This window comes from Montipora capricornis, chromosome 2 (genome assembly GCF_036669925.1).
Source record: "Montipora capricornis isolate CH-2021 chromosome 2, ASM3666992v2, whole genome shotgun sequence".
In the NCBI taxonomy this organism is placed as follows: domain Eukaryota; kingdom Metazoa; phylum Cnidaria; class Anthozoa; order Scleractinia; family Acroporidae; genus Montipora; species Montipora capricornis.
The window spans coordinates 53,007,275-53,027,274 of NC_090884.1; the positions used below are offsets into that span (position 1 = coordinate 53,007,275).

At 40.0% G+C, this 20,000-nt stretch overlaps 2 protein-coding genes across 4 annotated transcripts in view; one reads left to right on the plus strand and one right to left on the minus strand.

Annotated features, from left to right (window-relative positions):
- The window catches only part of LOC138027532 (thrombospondin-1-like), a 12,919-nt gene extending 7,416 nt beyond the window's left edge, over window positions 1–5,503 (minus strand). Inside the window, exons 1-4 of the mRNA XM_068875083.1 lie at window positions 5,358–5,503; window positions 3,834–4,023; window positions 2,560–2,742; window positions 1,399–1,557 (exon numbers count right to left, since the gene is read on the minus strand). Of these exons, the coding sequence (XP_068731184.1) occupies window positions 1,399–1,557; window positions 2,560–2,742; window positions 3,834–3,906 (415 nt within the window). The 5' untranslated portion in view covers window positions 3,907–4,023; window positions 5,358–5,503. The remainder of the gene's footprint in view (window positions 1–1,398; window positions 1,558–2,559; window positions 2,743–3,833; window positions 4,024–5,357) is intronic.
- Window positions 5,504–6,654: 1,151 nt separating this feature from the next.
- Window positions 6,655–20,000, plus strand: part of LOC138027496 (complement C3-like) — a 92,797-nt gene continuing 79,451 nt past the window's right edge. The window contains exons 1-5 of one of the 3 annotated variants that reach the window (XM_068875060.1): window positions 6,655–6,709; window positions 7,203–7,332; window positions 13,715–13,875; window positions 14,450–14,475; window positions 15,642–15,819. In XM_068875060.1, the coding sequence (XP_068731161.1) occupies window positions 6,694–6,709; window positions 7,203–7,332; window positions 13,715–13,875; window positions 14,450–14,475; window positions 15,642–15,819 (511 nt within the window). In that variant the 5' untranslated portion in view covers window positions 6,655–6,693. Of the gene's footprint in view, window positions 6,841–7,169; window positions 7,333–13,714; window positions 13,876–14,449; window positions 14,476–15,641; window positions 15,820–20,000 lie in introns of all 3 variants that reach the window. The other 2 variants (XM_068875066.1, XM_068875055.1) reach the window with 2 other exon arrangements.

Sequence of the window (20,000 nt, forward strand, 5' to 3'; positions counted from 1 at the left end):
AGGCGGGGTAGTTCCCCATAATTTTGAAGCCGTACATGCAAAAGTAAACCCTTGCTTTAATTTGGTCGATAAAAATTGATTTTAGACAATTGCCTTGTATTATAACTAGACAGACACCACAAAGCAATGGCTCAAAAAAGAAAAATATATATTGTACAACACATTGTGCTGTACGCTTCTTTGCCATCATCTGCATTTGGATCTACATCTACATAATCCAGCATTTGGTAAACTCCCCTTTGACTTGTGGCTGTATTTGCTTACGTGTTCTCTTACATCATACCCCTTTTACAAAAATATCATTTCCAAGCCGTCCATAAACTGCTAGTAGTACCTTTTTAAGTCAGTCGAGCCGCCCGCTTTAGTCGTCAAGCAAGAGGGCTGAAGAGCCGAGGGGAGAATGGGTAGACAGCAAAATGTGGGCCTTCATTTCGCTCTCTCCCCATGCTCCCCTCGGCTTGCTTGCGTGGTGACTAAAACGGGCGGCTCGGCTGACTTACAAGGGACTGCTAGCAATATAAGCTGGCCATATTTTGCTGGAGAATTCAAAACAGACCACACGGGGAACTCCATGTCTTTCTCTTTTTCGAATTGTAGGTGGGAATCTTCGACGTCTCATGGAGTTTATGAACATTGAAGGGTTCTACGGTTTATAGTCCTTATCCGAGAAGACTTGAACGTGTTACCATTTCCAAATAGCATCACAAAGGCAGCACATTCTCCCCAGTTACTTAAAGACCTTGAGTATTGAACCGGCCGGAGTTGAGCTCACAACCGTCCGCACGATAGTCTCGATGCTCATACAACTGAGCCAGCCAGTCAAATCAGTCGTTCGGATAAAATTCATTCACCGTATTGAAAAAATTAAAAAGGCATTTTGTTTGAAGATTTTACCGCAGGTGCACTGAATATGTGTACAGGACTACTTTCAATACTTTTAGATTGAACCCTTTCACTCACATGATCTAAATGTTAATTCTCTTAAATGGTACCATAGATTTCTTTGTTGGCTATTAATGAGAATTTAGTGTTAGATCAAGATAATACCCCATTGTGTGGTTGATAATTAAATCATTCTCAATACTTCTCTACCTGACAGTGTATTTAATCTGTGAGGTGAATTTACTTACTGATCAATCGTTGGAGACAAAGGGCCTTAACCGTCTTAACCCCCGGGTTACCTGCTTGCTTCTTGACTACTCAGTTCCCAGCCTACCAAATTGATTTGCCAGCCAACTAGAATGCCCTGTTATGAAGCACTTGAAAAGATTGCACAAACTTCTCGCAGGCAACATTAGTCGATCGTGTGATTTACGCATGTGAACTAGTTGTTAATTAATTAACTTGCACACAAAGAATCAACAATAACGTTTCACATGACACTCTAACATGACGTACTTGGACAGGGTTGCGTTTGGCAAGACCTCGTCATCACAGCCCTTCCTCGGCAAGGATTTCCCCCATGGGAGATACATGTCCTATTCCTCTCTTGAAATGAAGGTCCGCATGTTGCGTTGCACTCGCTCCAGTCTCCCCATTCACTCCAGTAACTCGGTTCTGTTTAAGAGGAGCCATACACACGACTGTATTAAGATTCCGTTATTACATTACAAGAAGGGAGTGGGCTATAATGCAGGAAGCCTCGAAATGGTCAAGACCGCTAAAATGACATTTGTGATTTCAACCTTCCGACTCCGAGAGTCGCCCACTTTGACAAATAACATGGCCTCTTGTTAAACGTAGTAAAAGTGACGTGATTGTCTTTTAGACATACGTTGCTCTGGTTTGAATGTAGCTTAAAAAGTTACGATTCAAAGAACCAAAGTTTCGACACTCCTGTCTAGTGTCGTCCTCAGACACTAAATTCTCCTGTTTTATTCTTTTTTCTGTGATCTTTGTCAAATGTCGCTCGGTGAAAAATGAAGGTCAAAAAGTCTTACAGCAAGGCTGATACAACGGTGAAGGAATATATTCTATTTAACCAAGAGCTCCTGGTCATCAGTTTACAATAATTCCAAGAGCGCGCCTTGGCGCCTTGGCGCCAGGCCCCAGTTGTTCAAAAGGTGGATAACGCTATCCACCGGATAAATCACAATCCATTGGATAGCGCAATTGGTTTCGCCATTATTTATCCACTGGATAGTGATTTATCTGGCGGATAGCGCTATCCATCGTTCAAACAACTGGGCCCTGGCGTGGAGCTGTAATCATCTCCTATAATCATTTCCTATCGAATAAGTGCAAAAGGAATAATTGTTTTATAGAAAACGCCTACAAATTGTGGATAAATCTTCCATACTTTATTTTGTAAAAACAAGAAAAAAAAAAAAAAACCTGATGCGTACAGTTACTGATATTTGTAGAGTATTGTATAGAGGTTTTTCACGTGACATCACGGCGGCCATGTTGGGCCATGTTGGGTCTCCCTAATGCATTTAACTTTCTTTTACGCTGTCACGTGTCTTTGCTGTTATCTAGATCGATCGGTCGATAGGAGATTGCAAAAAACTTTGGGGGAAACTCAGGTTTCTCCAATCTGGCTTTTCTCAAAATCAATACCTGTTATTATTGTTCTACAAGGCTCACAGTTATCTCTTCCTCTTCTTCTTGAGCTCCATCCAGCTCCTCCATTAGAACAGCAACTTACTTTTGGCTGCCTTGGTCCAAGTTTTCTTTTGCATTCGCCAGTTCTTTTGCTGATTTTCGACCAACAAAACCCCTCTCCGGCAGCTCGTCTGGCCTCTACAAAGATATATAATACTGACGTACTTGAAAAAGTTGAAAAAGTTGAAAAAGGAAACGGTGTACCTTTTCAAACATTGGATATAGACATCGAAGACAATAATCAACGCTGAATATTTTATCTTCTCGCGTCGCCACACATTTCTAATTTAACGAAATGCGATTAATTCGTAACGAAAAAAATTCCAACAGAGCCGCAATCCGTAAGGGCAGGAGAGTTATTTTAATTTCAAAGCCGGCAGGATATTTGATCCCAACGGTCTAAATATTCACGAAGAAACATTAGATTTCAGTTTATTATTTACAGTCAGGTCTCATTCTGTTATATAACCACGTATATAACCACGAAACAGTCATTTTCTGTTTTGACTTTAAAACCGTTCGTACCCATCCAGTTACAGGATTGTTCGCCTGTATTGTATAAGGTGAACAAGACGGAATAATCGCGAAATACTTGCGATAGCGCTAAGTTATATTTTGGACTGCCGTTTTCGTTGCCGTAGCCGTCTTCTTTGCTTAAACTCCCTTCTATGTCTTCTATCGATGAAGCGCTCGCGCTCTCCTCGGCGGAAAAGCCCTGGGAACGAAATTGCTATTTATGACGAGTACTCAAAAATGTCATGGTTGAAATTAATATGATTGAACACCAGCAAAAAAATAGCTTTTGTTATCTTTCAGGTAATTAACACGCGACGGCAAATAAAACTAGACTTGGAAGACTGCCATTTAACACAGACTGCATGGAAAAATACTGGATTTTTTAATTCTGAGAGCCGCACTAACTGGAGTCTCGTTTGATTCGTTTGGCTCGGCAGTGGATGGCAAACAAGCCTAACGAGCCAGCTCTTCAGTAGAACCTCTAGATGTGGCCCAGAATTCTGTCGTTTAGCCTTTTACTGTACTTGTTTCATCGTTCATTCCTTTGTAAAGGCCGCGGCGTTTTTTTCCCAGATGTTGGCGGTTAGCCTAGAATCTATGTTACGCTGTCTGCATCCGTTACGGTAATAAAACTTTTCACGGGTCGAATAATTTCGTTATTTTTGCAAAATCATTTACCTTCACTGTAAGTTTGAAACGTTGTCATCACTTACCAGCTAAATGTAGGAAGCAGAATATGCAATGTGCACTGAACGCTATTGCAATCAAAACTATGTATTTTGACATGTTTCGTTTTGGGATCTTCCTCTACTGTATTTATTCAATATTTTGGCGTGCTGGACTTCAAGCCTTATCAAGGACGCCGAATTTCCCAAGCCAAGTGTTGGGTGATCCTCAAATTATCTGTAAGCAACACAACAGTAATATTAAAACATTATCTCAATCTTTAATAGTCATGCCAGTATATCTAAGTCCTGGCTCATCTTCCAGTTCCTTTATCAGTAGAAGTTACTTGGTATCCAACGCTTAAAACATTAAGGTCTTCTGTTACCTCAGGCGACTTGAGGCCGTCATGGCTACAATCAACAGACATTTAGTCTGTCTTCCCTTCATGATGAAGCGTTTGTCTTGACCTCAGCGTCCTCAAAATTTTAACTAAGACAAGAACCAAATTTCTCTGAATCTGTACGTCGTTAAAGATCAACTGAAATTGCTATTGGAGTTTTCATCTGGCACCATTTCAACGAAACTGAGCTTATCAGTAGAACATCGTCATGCTGCCATTTTTTCTCAATATATTTTAAAGTACATGGATTTTTTCCACCCTTGAGCCATGAAAATCTTAGTAATTGAACGCAGCATTAGTAACTGGATCGCTTCTCGTCAGTTCTTTTACGTGGAAACAAGCGTTTCGTTTCAACAAAAACAGATGCTTCTCTTAAAACAAAAAAAATCGCTTTTGGCTGCCAATGCTTATCTCAAATGGCGATGTTAAAAGGCATGTTAATAGGCACAACAATCGACTAGACGGACGATTTGAGAAACGGAGTGTTGTACGACGTATTTTTCTAACCCCCTGCTAACCATAAGTGACCATTTTTTAATCCGGTTCACTGAATCAGATGTCTGGAACCTCAATCTCGCTTCCATAAATGGCTTCATGATCATGTAACGAAGGACGATGCGTAAGATTTTCATTCTTGATAGTTGTCATTTTGGCCCGGGAAATAATCACATTTAGGATCTTAATATCCTAAAGTATCGATGAAGTATCTTAGCGTAACTTGGCCTCCCTCTACCGGTCGGAGGCTGAATGATAGCTCGCATGCAGTGATGACAAAAGCGAACACAAACGTTATTAAAATCTCACTCGTCAACGCTCTATGGCGATACAAGCACACATCTCCGAACACGAATTATCAGTAGAAGCAAACAATTTGAACTCAGTTGCTTTACCACGATCATCCTCTGCTTTGTTTTAGAATACTTATATTTGAAATCTTTGAGGTGTTGCAGATCTCAGCGCCCTCAGTTTCCCTTTGGTCTTCCACCATATCCCAATTTACGGCCTACCACATGAGTTTTCCCACAAAATAAACATTCAAATGCATTCAATACGGAAATGATCGAATTGGCGTTAGCCATGTGCGACCATGAATTCGAAGCGGCGAGAATGTTGACTGACGAAATTAAATATATATTGATAAGACACAAGACAAATCGATGACCATACAGACCTTCGTGAGAATGCCTCAGCTCTAAGTCTTGCTCATACCCTTACATTAAAATTCATTTATTCCGATCCAGTCGAGGAAGATCCTTTTTAATTGTTGATGACGTTTTCGTTTCTTTGTTTGTGTAACGCCCACAGCTGAAGCGCACTGGGTAGCAAACTACTAATCCAATCGCAAGGATGGAAGGTCATGCAACAGGTCGGAAGGAACTTCATTCCTTTACTTCCTCTCGGTTTGTGCGTTGTTTTGATCTCCGCATTCAGCTGATGAAGGCTAAATTACCAATGAATAAAAAAGGAAAAACGATTCAGCTACGGAAGTTCCTCTCTTGCGTCGCGTCTCGGCCCGCCCTCTTTCCCCGAAGTAAAACTGGATAATCATCACTGATCATTACACAGACAATTATAGCCTGCGAGGAAGCTCTCTCTCTTCGGTGAGAGCAGGCTAAGACAATTAAACGAGTAAAACTCAATTTTAATCGAGGAAGGCGGGGGGAGGGGGAGCGGTGAAGTGAGAAACCAGATCGATCAAAAATTTGTTTTCAAATCGACCCTTTTCCGCGTGCAACAAAGGAAATAGGAGACGCCTACTCGCAGGCTAGAATCAAGTTTTATTTCGATATTCCTTAGCCTGTGTACGTCCACCTCCATGCACGCAGGCTTACTTTCCTAGAATCGAAAGCGGGAAAGAAAATAACTTCCGAGGAATCAAGGGGCTTTAATTCTCTTCCTTAAATTTCAAGTAAAGGACGCAAGAGCCATGAAAATTTAAACCATATATGCCTCATCGACGTCATCAAATGCGATCATGCCCAGTAGTGCACAAATTAACTGCCTGGTATGTCAGACAAGGGAGCTTTGTTACGTACCACTGGCAAACCGTTACGTTTCGATTACAAATGTTTCTTTTGAGCCCTTTACAGTCTGTTCGAGGTTCATTTTCCTATTTAAACTTAATCACAGAAACTGCCAGGTCAGCTCTTAAAGTAACCACAGGACGTCATATTTAATGATAAACGATCAGATAAGACAACAGAAAGGACGAAAGAGGAGACGTCTGACCATCAAAACAGATAAGCTTAACTGCTGAATATCCTTCTTTGCTTAATTGAGTGGTTCCGACTCGCTTTTCAAAGAACCCCTCGATACTGGCAAAATTGAATCTGTCATAGGGCAATTTTCCAGAAAAAAAAATTGATCACAACCAAATGATTTCCTTCGCGGTTTTTGGCAATCTGCCTTAGAAAATTAGCTGACCTTTAACCTAAACTGAGTACTCACGGGAATTTCACAACTGACCCTTTTCCCTCTGGGGCTTCCCATGACTCAATTCCAAGGAAATGGATGGCGTGATAAGTAAGGAAAAACGATTAATTAGCAATATTTAGAAGACATTTTCAGGGGAATTAAGCCAAAAAGTTGCTTGTTGTAAGTGTTGAGCTGTTCTTTTGCATTCCTGGAACTTGTCCAAGGAACAGAACATACAGGTTTGCACACTTAACTGCTGAATTTCCAGCCACTTGTATGCATGCCATCTAACTCGTGCAGTTCTCACTTTGCGACGTGTTCAGGCAAGCACATCCCCTTTCGAAATCTGTTTGGCTTTGATATGACTTTGACAGGTTATTAATAGAGTCGAACGTAGCTCAGTTTAGATTTATATTCATTTGAAGGGTAATTCAAAAGCTCCCAAGATTTCAAACTAAATGTTCACACCAGTTAAGCGCAAATAAAAATATGCCTGCAAACTCACATGTCTTCGCGTGTGAATGATTGACATTTTATCCGTGTAATTTATGAAAGGGATTTTTTCCAGACATCCATCATCACCTATTGGTTTTGGTTTCAGTTGACTCGATATCACGATTGAAACTGTCTGAAAGACAAGGAGCAAAACGGGAAGTTCATCAGTTTTGCACCATGGCGCTATGGACCGCAGTTCTCATCCTTGCAGCGTCAGCATGTGCGTCAGCCAAAAGGTAAGGTTATGTTGATGAAGTGCTGCAAAAGAAATTGAATTATATAGCACGTACCGCAAAGTTCAAGAAGTAAAATAAACACTTAATAGTCAGTAAAAGGCCGATCGTCCTATATACCGACGTTTCGAAAAGCTGAGACTACAAGTCGTCTCATTTCGATGAGGTGAGGACAGGGTTTGGGAGATGGAAGATGGCCTGGTCTACGTTTCAAGAAATTAGACTCTCGAGATGAAATAATCGGAGCACTGTTGCTTTATTAAGTGAATAATTGCCCAATCGCCAGCCAACTAGGGGAATCAAAAGTAGTTACCTCCGGATTTCAACGGATCCCCTGAACTGTTCCCGCGTGATGACTCCTTGTGGACGAAAGTAACGGAGTAACTGACCAAAGAATAATTAATTTTTGGCCACTGAACTGGTCGTCGACGCCTTATAGCCTTATCTAACGGGGTCAAATGGAAGGGTTTTCTTCCCCTTTAACGATAAAAATAAACCAAGTAACCGGAAAGGAATCTAAGCCATGGAAAACCGATGTTGTCTTTGAGTTACAAGGGCGGAAAAGTTTTGGAGAGTGTCTTGCCGTGATTGCCATTTGCTTTACTAAAAGTCAAAATTGAGACAAATATGACGATTTCAACACAATAACGTCATTTTCATATAATTTAATTTATAGTGATTGTCTTCCCTCTGCATTTAGTGAGGTACCGAGAGTTTTGAACAGAATTGTTTCATTGTCATATTATTGAATAACAAAAGTGCCTATTGTTATGTTTCTCCTTTCCTCACAACCAGTCATGCAGAATGCTGTCACGGGAGGCAGTAGGATGATAAACCTGTAAATGGCCCGATTTATTCCAGATGAAGTTAATAACAGAGAGTTATAAATCCTACCGAATATCAAGCTTTAAATCTTGCTCTCCTTTACATTTTAATATTGAGGAAGCATTATTCTTTAAGACGCCGCCAAACACATGCGCGCTGAGATGGAGGCTTTGCTTCTACTTCGAACGATTTTTGCTCTTATAATTAGTTGTCTCAACATAACTGCACTATCTTGTCTAATATTTGACCACATCAAAATTATAACCAATTTGATCTTGTTAAAAGTGTATAAGAGCCACTTTACACCATGATAGTGACAGAAATTTGTTTCAATTTATACCTGTCTCGTAGTATAAATGTGACTAGAATTTCAGATGTGTTTTGACCTTTCAGCTTGTTGTATGATTTACTTAATTAAAGGCAAGGATATCTGGCTCTGATTGGCTGCTGCCGGAGATAGCTCCGGTCGATGTGTATCCGTGACCGCGCGAGTGTTTTAATAAAAAGAAAGAATATACTGTGACTGTTAAATTGGTCTGGAAAGCGACAGTCTCAAAAAACGTTATGGACAACAAATAAAAATACCTTCGCTTGCCAGTCATGCCATGCAATAAAAGAAAGATCATTATTAAAGCCTCTTTTCTCAAAGTGAGAATTAGTGCGTAGTCTTTCTTATCACAACAGTTTTGTAACACGTGAAAATTAAAATTGATTGCCGTGTTAAGAACTCTCATTTAATTACGGCTTGTTTTTACTAAAAACGCAAGCTTAAGCACGGCGACAAAGGCAAACTTATCATGGGACAGACGCACTAAATAATTTTTTTTAGGATAGCTCCTGTTTAGCCACACGCTGTGTGAAAAACACGGGTGTGGACATAAACCTCTAGTAATTTACTCAGCCGTTCAAAACAACACAGTCTGCTGCTTAGGGACCGTTCATTTTTTATGGGGTAGGGGGGGCTGGTGGAATTTGGAGGAGTGTAATTTGAAAATTGTATGACCCCCCCCCCCCAATTTCCGATTTTTTTCTCCTGCCCCCCCCCCCCTCATCAGAGTAATTTTTTCTCCTGCCCCCCCCCCCCCTTGAATAAAAAATACATATGGTGTTAAAAGTTACTGCAGCATTTAAATTTCGTTTTGTTACATTTCACATAATTTATTGAAAGAAACCTGAAAGCTAGAAAGCTGCTTTTAACAAATCACTCAAAAGAATGAAAAGTCAATTTCTGCTCTTCTTGTTACAGCTCGTCCTGAGCGTGTTGTAGCTGGCCGCTCGTCTGCGTATTCCTCATCTGAGGCGATAAAAGCAAGAACGACATCATTTGAGTCGTCTTCAGAGTCAGGGGCATCACTCTTGTAGTCATCATCAGTTTCCTCTCCCTCACTGCTTTCATCACTGCTGTTTAGTTGACCTGATTCATTCCTGCCTCCCACTTCGGCTTGTCCAGTTCTGAGAGTATTCATTCGCAAGAAGTGTCCCATAATTGTCTTCACTTTGTCATTCTTGTTGCTCTTCTGATGCTGTTTTAATAGCCCATGATGTTTTAAGTATTTGTTCAATTCTGGCACACGGAGCTTTTTTAGCTTGGTGGCATCTTCACACAAATTAGCCCAATGATAATCTTCATAGGACTTTTCTCTTGCCTCCCTACTTTCCCTTGCCCTTTCCTCCAGTCTCTTCTTTTTTTTGAACTCCATGACCTCAAGATGCTGGAGATAGTCAACCACAAACTTTGGTTGCACAATGAATTTGTCTCCAGATCTCAAACCAAGATGCGAAAGGATGGTGAAAGGGACGAATCCTTTAAAAAGCGATTCACTGCTGAACGATCCAGGCAGTTTGATCTTTTGATGTCAGAGGAGGTCGCTTTTCAAAGGGTAGATGGTTGCTCGGAGAGGTTAGGAGAACTGCTACAACCAGAGTACCAGTTAAGACCAAGTGATGGACGGAGACTGAACTATGTTATAAAAGAACACAAAGAGGCTGTTGAGAAACTGAAAGGGCTGTTAAAAATTCTCAGTGATCATGACTCCATGCTCTTCCAGGCGAATGGCATTACCCTGAAGCATGACAAGAAATTCCACCATGACTTCAATGTGGAGCACATCGCTAGGATTGAAGCAAAGCTGCTAAATGTTTCAGGGGAATTAGAAAACCTCGAAAAAAAGAAGGAGACCTTCGACCAGATCTTCAAGGGCCTCACAGGAAACTATGCGTCAAAAAAAAAGAAAATTAAAAGAAAACCGTAGGAAATCAAAGAGCAGAAAACGCAAACGGTTTGAAAACAACGTCTGACGCGTGTATCATATCTGCGTTGCAAATCCCCTTGCAAGAGAGCTTCCCAGTTGTCTTCTTTATCCTCCCTCCGTGACAATCCCGGAAGCATGCATAAACGTTGAAGATGTAGCAGCAGTGTTGCTAACGAGGGATGCAGCATTCATCGCTCACCTACTGCAATCAAACTACTTCAGCAACGCGGCAGGAAGCAGGCTGATTACCAACCTTAAGCCAGAAGTAAGAAACAGGATGTATTGTTTCCTGCATCCTGAAGATTATAGCTCAAACGTCGGAGACACGAACAAAGATGAAGAAGAAAACGACGAAGAAGAGGAAGAAGGGGAAGACAACGAAGAAGAACAGGAGGAAGAAGAAGAGGAAGATAGCGACGACGAGATCAAAGAGAACGTCGAAAATGATGAATTGGACACCTTGTAGTAGTTTCATGCCCCTCCCATTAAATTTCTCATAAAAAGTCTTGGTAACGAGGTCAGTTCCAATTACAGGACTCAAATTATTGGTCTTTGTTTAATATGCGCTTGACAACAACATTTTTATGAATGAAAAAAAAGTTGTTACTATTCAAGACTGTTATTATGGTACGTTCACTGTTATTATAAAATATATAAAAAGCTGTTGAGAAGTTTTCTGGAATATCCTGGAAATGTTTTAGTATATTTGTTATAAATAAAAGAGGTCAATTTTTTCCTCAATTTGTAAAATCTCTTATCCTACTTTTAATCTAATTTTTTCGTCCAACCCCCCCTTTTCCTTCATTTTTTTTCGGCTGGCCCCCCCTTTCAAGCCAATTTTTTTTTAGTGCCCCCCCCCCCCCCCCCAAATCCCACCAGCCCCCCCTTTCTCATAAAAAATGAACGGTCCCTTAGTTTGCAATAAAAACTTGATATGCTGAAAGACAGAAACTCTAAGAACTCTGTATACACGATAACTATTTAAAACTGAAATCAACCCGGTTCTAGACGGAGGGTCCCCAATAGCCTAGTTCTTCAATCCTGCTATCCTGACCAAAATTGTCACTTCATCCCGAAATCCCGAACGTTTTTATCGGTCAGTCCCGATACCGGTCATGACGTCTCAGCATGATGTCCAATCCTCGTCGTCAGTTACAACTACAGTCGATTTGGAATACATCTTGTTAATCTTTTCCACCAACCTTCATGATCCAATTGTCTTTCACTGTAGCATTCGCAATCACAGTTTTGAAACCGAAATGATGCGGTTCATTGAACAAGCAAACAAACACCGCCCCACAATTATTTCGCGGCTAAAATTTCAGATATATACGGAAACGACATTTCTGGAAACAAACATTTACAAAGGTTCAATAGCAACCCAGTCCTTGATGTGCGCACGCACTTCAAACCTACTCAAATACTTCAAAACACGCACTTCTCCTCGTGCCATTCGCCATTCTTAAAACTATTTCACGAGCTCATCCAAAATATTAAATTATGCCAACGTGAAAGAGGTTATCCCGAGAATCTTGCTCAAAGGACACACTCAATAATGCAACTTAAAAACAGGAAACTGACGGGAGAGCAAACGAACCTTGCCTTTCGTTACACAATACCACCTAGCAGTGACGAATTTAAAACAAATTCTCATGAAAGACTGGCATTGCGAAAGTTGAGTTTATTTTTCGCTGTCAGAAATCCCGGATCTCGGGGCTTCAAATTGACGATTTCTCGGATCCCGCTTCGTAATAACGCTTAATCCCGCGTCCCGTCCATAAATACAATCCCGAATCCCGATCCCATATTTCTTTAGAATCCCGAATCCCGGGCTCTAAAAAGGCCAAATCTCAGATCCCGAAAACCCTATTGGGACCCTCTAGACAGTTTCTTGAGGAAAAGCTCTATTTCGCTGTAAAACACCCCAAAAAACAACCTGGTAAGAAAATATTTACATTTATTGTACGACTAGTTCCGTGAGCGGCCAAGATGAACCGAATCCCGCGCTGTGATTGGGCGGGGAAGATGGACACTATCTTGCCCTCTTGAGATCTCTCGCTTGGTCCCGCAAGACCAAATATCATTTTTTGATGTTTTACTCCATACAATAAATACTTTATTGACCAAGCTTGTTGAGTCAAGATGGCTGGATATTGGCCTCGTTCTTTTTGTGCGCTCCAGCTATCTTAACCGAACAAGCTTGGTCAATAACCCATATATAGAAAACTAGTTGGATAGAACAATTTACAAGTGTTACATTAAAACATGACCTACTTATTAATTATTGTGAGACTAAACCAAAAAACGCGACCAAAAAAGTACAATAAACTAAAGAAAAAACGCCTACAAAATTAACGAGGCGGAAAATTAACATGTTAATTAAAAGGCGTTCGTACGCTTCCCACCCAAGGGCCATTCCTCTTCCCACCCCATCGGAAGCGAGAGAGAGCAATGCCATGGGAAGGAAGTTGAGCCTATGGGTCTTTTCAGTAGCGGGGTCACAATTTAATATTACCTGCTGTCGAAACGGAATAAGTTCAAAGATGGTTTATTGATGGATTCTTTTCCAGTTATAGAGGGTAAAATTACTAATAAATGCTGATCGGCTGAGACAAAGAGCATTTTTCATTAATTTTGGTAATTTGCCATGATGTAAATGTTTTTTTTTTTTAAACAAAATGTCATTTAGCTGATTCGTGCGTTTTACAGTTTTTTGACGCTAAATAAACACTGAATACAGCTTCTGTACGGAGCTGAGAATCAGCGTACGTGTGACTCGAGACATTAATCCTTAATTTTATTCGGCCCAATGTGATAACCTATACTTATTGAATTCCGTGGAATTTTGGAATGCTGCGACTCTGTTTAAAAATCCCTGATAAGTGCTAATTCATCTGCGTATGTATATTGCATATGATTATGCTTACGGCTCAAGCCTCGTCTCGAGGGCGAGGCAAAATCGGAGAGATCAGAAAAAAATTCTTAATTCTTCACCATACTAAATTGCTAATACCCAATTCTTGTTTGGCGAACTGCCAGTCCAACAGCTTTGAATTGAAATTGCATGTGATTTATAATTTTTCTTCGTGTTTGTCTCTATTTTTTTTCTCTGTTCATTCGCGACTTCTTAAGCTGAATGTACATCTTTCTCTTTCTTTTCTTGTTGTAAACCATTGTCCAGTTGCTCTACCCCACTGCTTTTTCGTTCGCCGCAAAGTGAGTGGAAGAGAACCTATACACGGCGAATCTTAACCGCCCTTGTGGTCGCTCGTGGTTTAATTTTTATTCCTTTTTTTCAAATTCTTCAGATTTTCCATAATGGCACCAAATGTTTTTCACCTTGGAGTTGACGTGCAAGTCTCCGTTTCGGTATTTGATGCTAACCAGCCTGTGACTGTCAAGATATATTTACAGGACTACCCACAGCGACAAAAGACTTTCTCTCAAGTGCAAGGGCTCGTTGAACAAGGTAACACGGTCCTAGCAGAGTTGTTAATGTCTGTTAGAAAAGACAAGTATATAGTTCAAGTAAACTGTCCTGTCATGCCAGTGTATTCTCAAAATTCTTGAAAAGCAAAACAATAAACTATTTTGTTAAGAAAAGTATAATACAATACTGACTGGTCTTGCTTTTCGCCACAGATAAGATTACCGCATATTTTTCTTGTCAAATTTTCAGTTTCAAATTGAAAGGAAAGCTGTTGTTTGAATTAAAACGATGTTTATTAGGATTGCTTCATATGTATTGCATTATTGCCGATGCGTTTAACGATAGGTATTAAAGTCTCGCACAACATTGTTTTGACAAACCGAGGACAAACGACTAGAGGCATTTTCCTGCCATTAGCGTCGGCTGCATGTCTTTTGCTTGGCGTTACGTTGTGATCAGTGGATCATTGGATCGTCTTCGTCTGCCGTGATTGGCCCAGTTTACTCAATGGTTTTTCTAACAGTCTTAAAACGTTACATTGCTTAAAACTGATTTGATCAATTTGCAACATTGCAATAACCCATTTCGTTCTTTCTTTGTGTTCATTTCTTAGGAAGAAACACATTTCTTTCAGTTAAGGTAAAAGTGTTTTATGATTTGTTATACCTACAGCAAGTTAATAGGCCAGTTTCGTATTCTAACGGTTCGACTGGATCTAGCATGAAATGGAGGCTAATGCGGGCAACTTGATTTGCATTTGAAAAGATATGCCCGCATTAGCCTCCATTTCATGCTAGATCCAGTCCAGCCGTGAGAACTCGAAAGTGGTCTATTCAGGTGATGCAATGTAATGCATGTAGGCTTTGACACATTATTCTATTAATGCTAGCATAATGTACCAAAGCCTAAATGCATGCGCGTTTTTGGAGTTTCGTCAACGAAACGAAAACAAGCACAATCCCTAATTTCCAAATGCATTATTCGTGACAAAAAGAATTATCCAAAAGAAGCAGCACCAAGATTTGGCCGGTATGAGTAACATGATTCCGGAAAATTAGAGGAAAGAATACAGTAAACACCCACCCTGGTAGGCTATAAGATTCATTTTAGACCCCCCTTACATAAAAACCAGGTTCTTATTTTAGAAAATGACCTTGAAATTTCAAGCGTCTGGAACAAATTTTAAACTGCACAGATCTTGTTTGAAACTTTTTTTTTTTCATGGTTACGACTGAAATATAAAGGTATCAACATCCTCATCAGAGGAAATCAATATTACTATATGTATCACAGAGTAGATAATTTTTGTGGAAATAAGAACCAAGTTAAGAACCTAGTTAGCTTAAAACTACTGTAAATACCATTCTTATAAGAACCTATTTAGCCTAACTTGGAAAAATATAGGTTCTTATATGTGGGTGTTTACTGTATGAAGACATACACGGCAATGTTCTGAGAAATATAACTTTCAGCAGCGGTCAAAACGTTACGAGCCAACTTCTGCTTGTGATTTATCGCGAAATACTTTTTCACCGTCTTGTCGCAAAAGAATCTCAGAGGGAATTTTTGTAAAGACTCAAAAAAGCTATGCCCTTCTCAACCGCTTCTATTCTGAGTAAATGCGAGACTTAGGGGTGAAAATTTGTCGATTTCTTCTTGTTGCTCGAGCTTTGCAACATTGTCAGCCTCTATTCTGCAACGAAATACCACGTGAGATGACTAAAGCCGAGACGTTTTCTTTGCGACACTGCCTCCTAAAAGATTAAATTCCACGATTTCATTTTTTTTGTCTGGAATATGTATAGGTAAACCCGGAAGACTTACCTGATCCCAGCTCAGTGGATAAGCAGTTCGTGTACCTCATTGCCAAGTCAGATGATGGGCACTTTCGGTTTCACAAGGAGGCAAAGATTTTGTTGAGTTACAAAAGTGGAATGGTATTCATACAAACGGACAAACCTGTTTACACTCCGAAGCAGAGTGGTAAGAAAACCGTTTTCTAAATCCGGTAGTCTTCATCCCAGTTATAGCGAAGATATCATCAATTTTTCGTCTATAACATTTCCCAAATTTCAATTTTGTTTCCTTTTTTGAGTTGAGTGTTGTATTTCGTCAGCAAAATTTCGGCATTCGATTGTGTTCCACAAAGTGATCTTTTAGTCGCTTTTTGGCTTCTTTCTTTTTAACTAGCGATGTTTTTGAGCGCATTTTGTTTTTCAAAGGTGTTCCTTTTCTTGGTTCTGGAACGGTCCCCTCTTGAAAAGCGAGAACAGATTGTTCCTCTTTTTTGTGTTCCTTTTGATGAATTCGGAACGTGCTTTCATACTACTTGGGAACAAAATGGTCCTTCATTGCTAAAAGGGGAACCAATTGTTCCGAGTTCCGAATCCCGAGCGGAACAAATTGGTCCTTAATGGGTGATTTGGGAACTATTGTTCCTAAACATGTGTTCCTTTTGATAAAATGGGAACGTGCTTTTATAAAGATACGGAACAAAATGGTCCTTTATTGTTAAAAAGAGAACCAATTGTTCCGAATTCCTAATCCCAAGCGGAACAAATTGGACCTTAATGGGTGATCTGGGAACTACACCTTTTGCTGTTCATTTACGCAAAAGATACATTCATTTACGTCAACAGTCGAAACTACGTTCATTAGCACTTCCATGAACTTCAATAACGCGAACGAACTTTCAATAACGCTATTTGCATGTGAATTAACATTCAATAGCATCAACGGATGAACCATTGCACCTTTGGACAATCAAAGATAACAAATATCCTTTCAATCTCGCGCAATGGTTAATCATTAACACTAATAGAAAATCAATTGCATAGTGTGACAATCAATGGCGTATTAGAGACATAAAATAATCAATTTGCATGGAGACGCACAATCAATTGCACCTCCATACAATCGTTTAATCGAAATGCGTAAATGAACAGTAAAAGGTGTATAGTTCCAAAAAAAATATGTTCCTATCTACAACATGGGAACCAATTGTTTCGAGTTCCGAATTCCGAGCGGAACGGATTGGACCTTAATGGATGATTCGAGAAATATTGTTCCTAAAAATGAGTTCCTTTCTATCAGGGGCCAAGATGGCACAGTCGGTTAGTACGCGGCCTTGGTGCAAAGAGGTCGTGAGTTCGATTCCCCGGTTCTCGCATCCTTGTTTCGACTTCTTTCCTTTCCGTGTAGCTAAGTAGCTTTAAATACCCGTAAAGCGGAGCAGTGATGGAGAGGGGGGAGTAAAATGAGCGCACCGTCGACCTCAGGTTTGTCAGCTAAATTACTGTTACGAGTTATCGACGTTAAATATCGTTACTTTACTTTTATCGCATGAGAACCAACTGTTCCGAGTTCCGAATCCCGAGCGGAACAAATTGGACCTTAAATGGATGATTTGAGAACTATTGTTCCTAAAAATGTGTTCCTTTTGATAATATGGGAAAGCTTTTTTTTTAATAAAAATACGGAACAAAATGGTCCTTTAGTGTTAAAAAGGAACCAATTGTTCCGAGTTCCGAATTACGAGCGGAACAAATTGGACCTTAATGGATGATTCGAGAAATATTGTTCCTAAAAATGACTTCTTTTCTATCAGGGACAAAGATGGCACAGTAGGTTAGTAAGCTGCCTTGGTGCAAGAGGTCCTGAGTTCGATTCCCGGAGCTTGCATCCTTGTTTCGACTTCTTTCATTTCCGTGTAGCTAAGTAGCTTTGAATAAATCCCGAGCAGAACAAATTGGACCTTAATGGATGAGTTGAGAACTATTGTTCCTAAAAATGTGTTCCTTTTGATAATATGGGAACGTTTTTTTTTTTTTTTTTAACACAAATACGGAACAAAATGGTCCTTTAGTGTTAAAAAGGAACCAATTGTTCCGAGTTCCGAATTCCGAGCGGAACAGATTGGACATTAATGGATGATTCCAGAAATATTGTTCCTAAAAATGAGTTCCTTTCTATTAGGGGCAAAGATGGCACAGTCGGTTAGTAAGCGGCCTTGGTGCAAGAGGTCCTGAGTTCGATTCCCGGATCTCGCGTCCTTGTTTCGACTTCCTTCCTTTCCGTGTAGCTAAGTAGCTTTAAATAAATCCCAAAAATGTGTTCCTGTCTCTCCCATGGGAACCAATTGTTCCCAGTTCCGAATTCCGAGCGGAACAATTTAGTTCTTTAGGTGCGGTTTGGTAACTATTGTTGCTAAAAATGTGTTCCTTTTGATAACATGGGAACGTGTTTTCTTTATAAAAATACGGAACAAAATGGTCCTTTAGTGTTAAAGTGGAACCAATTGTTCGGAGTTCCGAATCACGAGCGGAACATATTGCGCCTAAATGGATGATTTTGGGAAATATTGTTCCTAAAAATGACTTCTTTTCTATCGGGGACAAAGATGGCACAGTAGGTTAGTAAGCTGCCTTGCTGCAAGAGGTCCTGAGTTCGATTCCCGGAGCTTGCATCCTTTTTTCGACTTCTCTCATTTCCGTGTAGCTAAGTAGCTTCAAATAAATCCCGAGCAGAACAAATTGGACCTTAATGGATGATTTGAGAACTATTGTTCCTAAAAATGTGTTCCTTTTGATAATATGGGAACGTTTTTTTTTTTTTTTTTAACACAAATACGGAACAAAATGGTCCTTTAGTGTTAAAAAGGAACCAATTGTTCCGAGTTCCGAATTCCGAGCGGAACAGATTGGACATTAATGGATGATTCGAGAAATATTGTTCCTAAAAATGAGTTCCTTTCTATTAGGGGTAAAGGTGGCACAGTCGGTTAGTAAGCGGCCTTGGTGCAAGAGGTCCTGAGTTCGATTCCCGGATCTCGCGTCCTTGTTTCGACTTCCTTTCTTTCCGTGTAGCTAAGTAGCTTTACATAAATGCCAATACTGTTTTCCTTTCTATAACATGGGTACCAATTGTTCAAAGTTCCGAATTCCGATAGGATCAATTTATTTCTTTAGGTTAGTTTTGGTAACTATTGTTGCTAAAAATGTGTTCGTTTTGATAACTTGGGAACACGTTTTTTTTATAAAAATACGGAACAAAATGGTCCTTTAGTGTTAAAGTGGAACCAATTGTTCCGAGTTCCGAATTACGAGCGGAACAAATTGGACCTTAATGGATGATTCGAGAAATATTGTTCCTAAAAATGACTTCTTTTCTATCGGGGACAAAGATGGCACAGTAGGTTAGTAAGCTGCCTTGCTGCAAGAGGTCCTGAGTTCGATTCCCGGAGCTTGCATCCTTTTTTCGACTTCTCTCATTTCCGTGTAGCTAAGTAGCTTTAAATAAATCCCGAGCAGAACAAATTGGACCTTAATGGATGATTTGAGAACTATTGTTCCTAAAAATGTGTTCCTTTTGATAATATGGGAACGTTTTTTTTTTTTTTTTAACACAAATACGGAACAAAATGGTCCTTTAGTGTTAAAAAGGAACCAATTGTTCCGAGTTCCGAATTCCGAGCGGAACAGATTGGACATTAATGGATGATTCGAGAAATATTGTTCCTAAAAATGAGTTCCTTTCTATTAGGGGCAAAGATGGCACAGTCGGTTAGTAAGCGGCCTTGGTGCAAGAGGTCCTGAGTTCGATTCCCGGATCTCGCGTCCTTGTTTCGACTTCCTTCCTTTCCGTGTAGCTAAGTAGCTTTAAATAAATCCCAAAAATGTGTTCCTTTCTATCCCATGGGAACCAATTGTTCCCAGTTCCGAATTCCGAGCGGAACAACTTAGTTCTTTAGGTGCGGTTTGGTAACTATTGTTGCTAAAAATGTGTACGTTTTGATAACATGGGAACACGTTTTTTTTATAAAAATACGGAACAAAATGGTCCTTTAGTGTTAAAGTGGAACCAATTGTTCCGAGTTCCGAATTACGAGCGGAACAAATTGGACCTTAATGGATGATTCGAGAAATATTGTTCCTAAAAATGACTTCTTTTCTATCGGGGACAAAGATGGCACAGTAGGTTAGTAAGCTGCCTTGCTGCAAGAGGTCCTGAGTTCGATTCCCGGAGCTTGCATCCTTTTTTCGACTTCTCTCATTTCCGTGTAGCTAAGTAGCTTCAAATAAATCCCGAGCAGAACAAATTGGACCTTAATGGATGATTTGAGAACTATTGTTCCTAAAAATGTGTTCCTTTTGATAATATGGGAA